Source organism: Miniopterus natalensis, chromosome 6, assembly GCF_054644295.1.
Source record: "Miniopterus natalensis isolate mMinNat1 chromosome 6, mMinNat1.hap1, whole genome shotgun sequence".
NCBI lineage: Eukaryota > Metazoa > Chordata > Mammalia > Chiroptera > Miniopteridae > Miniopterus > Miniopterus natalensis.
Genome location: NC_142086.1, coordinates 91,117,727 through 91,122,835, shown reverse-complemented (window position 1 = coordinate 91,122,835; position 5,109 = coordinate 91,117,727). Strand labels below are relative to the sequence as shown.

Here is a 5,109-nt window from a genome sequence, read left to right as displayed (position 1 = left end):
TAAAATATGAATTATGTAAAATAATTCTATTTTTATAATGTATACAGATTTACAACTCTCTGCGTGTATTGTTCACATAATCAACAAATTGTAAAATTTACATATAAGTCTGTACACGTAATTGAGTTAAATGAACCAAAGGAGCCATATTTTCTACTTCAAATTGGATTATTTATTAGGTATTCATTGTAAAACATTGGGGAGCGCCCAAGCCGAGCACGCATGAGGCATGGTGCTGACGTGCTAATAAATGATAAATTCTCTGAGATTCTGAGGTTTCTCTTGATCACAGGCCCAGAGTAACGCAGAAGGAGGGGATGACAACTCCACTCATGGTAACAGCTGCTGGTTCCGAAAGCAGAGGTTCAGTAGAAGCCGGAGAACCCGTACCCCCCGGAGCAGCAGGGGCGCCAGCAGGCGTAGCTCCTGTAGCCGTAGCCACAGCCCAGCCTGGGGAAGCCGCCGCACCCCCAGCCGGAGCCCCAGCCCAGGCCCCCGAGGCCGCCCCAGCCCCAGCCCAGGCCCCCGTAGTAGCCGCCGTAGTAGCTCATGGTGTCAGGGGGAGTCTGTCTGCCGTTCAAGACGAGATCCTGGGTGCGAGTGTCGGCAGGCGGGGAGGGAGGGTTATATACCTGAGCGCAGCCGGCGATAAATCACGTGGCCTCTCTTTGCTGTGGTTCCAAAATACGCGTTTACTGGAGGCCGCTCATTAACCTGTTTGCTGGCACCGAGCGAGGCTCACGCTGATGACCACGCTGGGCCTGCTCAGCCGCCCGGTGACAACACCCCGGACTCGTCACATTCTTGGTTTTTTAATGAGAAAGTGCCTGTCTTCAAAGTCACAAGATAAAAATTTCCTAAATAGGATTCTTCATCAGTCAGCCTATTGCATCCCTGAAATGGGGTGGTGTTTTCTCCCCGAATATTGTGTCGTTTCTAATTTGCAGATATTCTCCGGATGATCGTATCTTATTTCCATCCAGATTCAAATACACCGATCAAGTCCAGAATTCTTAAATCTGTCAGATCCTTTGTCAAACTTATTTCTCAAGCAGAAAATCTCTCTCTCTCACACACACACGGAAACTGTTTGATTTTACGCATCCTCATGAAAGGGTCCTTTTGGTCTGCAACAGAGTAAAATTTATTCCGGAAGCTGAGGGTCTACCTAGGAGAACAGACACACTTACGACCCCATCTGAACACAGCTTCAAGAATATTTTCTTTACACGGATACTGTCCTTTCCGGAAGAGAAAAGTATTATCTGAAAACACAGATGACCTCTTCCTGCTTCAGATGCGTTTTCTTTCTCTGTGGCACCTGCTGACCCACACGTCGCTCGTCCTGTCAAACCTGCCGTCAGCCGGGCATTCGGCCCTCGTGCCGAATACGCCCTGGCACCAGCCAGGTCCTCCACTCCTGCCCATTTTCTCCAGTTGGTATTTCATCCCTTGACTCATATTTTTAATTTCAGGCTGATAACTTGGTCCCTATATTCTTTACCAGTTTTCTGTGTCCTGCCCCTTATTTTCTCTTAGGCAACCAGCAAACATTTTTATTTCTGTTTTTTACTTAAGAGTATTTGGTGCGCAATCTCATATTGGCTCTGTGACTTGCAGGTGGACGATGCAAGGAGTCGAGATTTTTACACCTCCCAGCGTCATCGCCCCAGTGGTAGCCTGCCGCCATCTGTCACTGTGCAGACCTGTCACCACATTACTGACTGTATTTCCTTTCCCTTTTCACCCAGACCCCAAACATTTTTCGTAAGAGTCTAGTTCATTAAGGCTTTAAGTTAGAAATACTTCTACAGTCTTAAGATTATGTGATATTTTTAACAAAGCCTCCTAAAATCTCGATGCCGGGAAAATCTACAAAAAGTAAATGGGCAGTGGGGAGACGGCTGAGACAGAAACAAGGACCTGAAGGTCAGTGGGCCGCCCCTGAGACCGTCCTCAGCTCACTGTGACCACAGGAACGGAGCCCGAGTTTGCGCCCAGGGTCCAAGTTCACGCCCCCCGGGAATGTGCCCGCCTCGGGGCTGGGTCTCGACCATGGTGCCTCCTTTAGGTGTAGCAGCCACCATGTAGCTGAGGGTTTGGTTTTGTTGGTGGTGGTGGGACTTGTTTTGAGATTTATAAGTAGCATTTTTGATAATACATTTACCCATTTAGCATCTGAATTTATTCACTGTTCTTTCAAACAAAATGTCGAAGGACTGAAAGAATGACTTCTGGCTGCCAGAACTGGAGGAAGCCTCCAAGCCGGAGAATAGATGCGATCAGACATAGTTGACCAATTTTGACCAGTTTGAACAAAATAACTTCATTTTATATTACTACCTGAATATGTCATTCGATTCTAGGAAAACATCAGTATTTGCCACCATCATTTTTTATTTCATCAAAAACAAAGGCCCCATGTTGCCCGTTTTTATCAGGAGAAATCCAGATTTTGCTGAAATTCATATTTTTAAGGAAGCTCTTTGGTTTCAGCTTCAGCCAAACAATATCTAGCTCTCAATTATGCCTTGTTTCTTTCCCCTGTTGGATTGAAATGAATTCTGCAGCATGGTGATGCGGTGAAGAAAAATGCCAGTAAGATACAGGAGAATGTAAGAAATCTAATGGAAAATTTCTGTGAAGATGTTGAGTTAAATGACCTCACACGAGAGGAATTTACCCCAGTTCGTCGTTGGCGTCTAGATGGGTCACTTGATGACAAAGCTGAGTGAGATCACGTGCAGAAGAGCCTGATGCACTGGGTGAGATTGTACAGAATAAAATTGTCGTGCAGGGTTCACTTTCATCATCAGCCCGGGACACGCTTTGGTCCATTACCATTGATAAGACAATATATAGATACGTTACATTGTCCTTGTTTCTTGTTGATTTAAATCTGAATACTATCTAAATAGAAGCAAGGTAGCAATAAATGTAAAATCACTAACATTTTTAAATATTTTTTCATTTCCGTGTAGGATTATTAATCTTTATATCTATTTTTCTACCTCTATGTATGCTTGTGAGGGACGTAAAAAAAATGATCATTAGCCAAGATGATGACTTTTCTCTCTGACAATGGAGTAGAATGTACCCGGAATCACTTCCACATCATTGAGTTTCATAAACAAAACCAGAAACGTACTTTGTTTTCAAAATTAATGTTTTATTAAAAGGCGAGATTGTGATCCAATCAGTTACAACAGGGAAAGCCGAGGGGTCTAGGGTGATGCTGGAGACACAGGCATAGTTGGAAAACTGTCCGTGATTCCGAGAAGCTGAATCCTCTCGTGCAAATCACCCAGCAGGACGACTGCCGTCCGGTCACTGAGGGGGAACCTGCAGGCCCCTCGGGAGCTCAGACGCTGAGCTGCTGGCAGGGTTTCAGTAGAAGCCGGAGAACCCGTACCCCCCGGAGCAGCAGGGGCGCCAGCAGGCGTAGCTCCTGTAGCCGTAGCCACAGCCCAGCCTGGGGAAGCCGCCGCACCCCCAGCCGGAGCCCCCGCCCAGGCCCCCGAGGCCGCCCCAGCCCCAGCCCAGGCCCCCGTAGTAGCCGCCGTAGTAGCTCATGGTGTCAGGGCGGGTGTCTGCCGTTCAAGACGAGATCCTGGGTGCGAGTGTCGGCGGGCGGGGAGGGAGGGTTATATACCTGAGCGCAGCCGGAGATCAAACACGAGCCACCTTTTCTGCGTCACTCGCCCACCCCTGGCTGACGCAATCCCAACATCTGAGGAGGCCCACGTGCTCATTAAAGTGTCCCAGATTGCCCGGCTGCCTGGTCACGGTGCCCCTTAAACACACTCTATCTCTTTTATGAGAAGAAATTGCTGTATCTTCAAAGTCGGGACATACCAGGCTAAATACAATTCTCCGTAGCCAAGCGTATTGCGTAAGGCGCTGGATGGCGTTGTGTCTTAAAACCCAGTCTCGCCTCACCTCTGGCTCGCCTTGAATTGCCCACACTTCACGGATGACGAAAGGAAAGAAATCAGCCAAATCTAGTCTGGGAAACTCCTGCGCTTTCACGGGCGTCTGCCGCTGCTTGGCGAAGGAGGCGTGTGAGGGCCTGGAGCCCAGCCCGCCCGGGCGCCAGGGGGACCCTCAGGGAAGGCCCGCGGTGGAGCCCCCCTCGGCTGCTGTTTCGGGGACACTGTCCGGTCCTGAGCAAGACTCTCTCTATGGTTCTGCACACTTTCCCGCTTGGAAAATAAAACACATTTGGATTAAGAAACAGGGGGTAGCACTGTTCATATATGAAAGGCAAATTACAGTGATCAGAAATGTATTTTATAAGCAGCCTTAAAAACTGCCCCAAACCCTGTTCTTGCACCCTGACTCCCTCTGGCCTGTCACCCGCGCCAAGTGCTGCTAACAGCTCCCGCCGGCCTCCCGCCTCAGACGCACCGTGTCCCCGTCCCCAAGTCCACGCGCCTGCCTCCCGTCTGATCTGTCCTCAGATATCCCTGCCTCGGTCCCCCGCTCCCATTAGGGTCCCTCTGGTGAAACATATACAATCTCTCTTTGGAACGTCAAACATTTCTGTTCACTCTTCACTTGAATGCTCTCACCTGGACCTGTGCTTTCACCACAATATTTTTGCCTCTGTAGACTCTTTGTCAGTTGTTGGTTCATTTTTTTCCCCCTTCAAAAAATAGCTAACTAGTCTCTACTAAAATATTAAATATTCATTAAGATCTTTGACGTATCTGAGAGGGAAGGTGGGGGCGGGAAGAGATTAACCAAGGAACTTATACGCATCTATTCATAGCCCATGGACAGACCATAGTGCGGCCAAGGCCTGGGCGGGTGTGGGAGGGGGGGAAAGGGGGACATCAGTTAATGTTTTCAACACTAAAGATAAATTAAAAAATATACCTTTGATATTGAAACGTATGCCATCTCCAAAGGCCCTGGAAATTTTAATAAGAGGCTGTTAACGCCGAAAATATTTTCAGAATCTCAAAAACATGTATAACGTAAAGAGGCAGGTGGGAAATACTAGTTGAAGACAGAACCCCCTTCAGCCTGCTCCACGCCGCTAACCACCGGCCCCCAGGCCGCCCCCACCCCGGGGAGCCCTCCCGACAGTCTCTTAACTTGAATGAA

General features: G+C 48.3%; 1 protein-coding gene across 1 annotated transcript; it reads right to left on the bottom strand.

Moving 5' to 3' along the window:
* Nucleotides 1-365: 365 nt before the first annotated feature.
* LOC148092977 (keratin-associated protein 19-3-like) lies at nt 366-551 on the bottom strand. Its single transcript, XM_087818035.1, has one exon. The coding sequence runs from the start codon at nt 549-551 to the stop codon at nt 366-368; it is 186 nt and encodes a 61-aa protein (XP_087674161.1).
* Between the last annotated feature and the right edge of the window lie 4,558 nt (nt 552-5,109).

Coding starts and splice junctions, on each gene's coding strand:
- LOC148092977 (XM_087818035.1), bottom strand. CDS start 551: ATGAGCTACTACGGCGGCTACTACGGGGGCCTGGGCTGGGGCTGGGGC.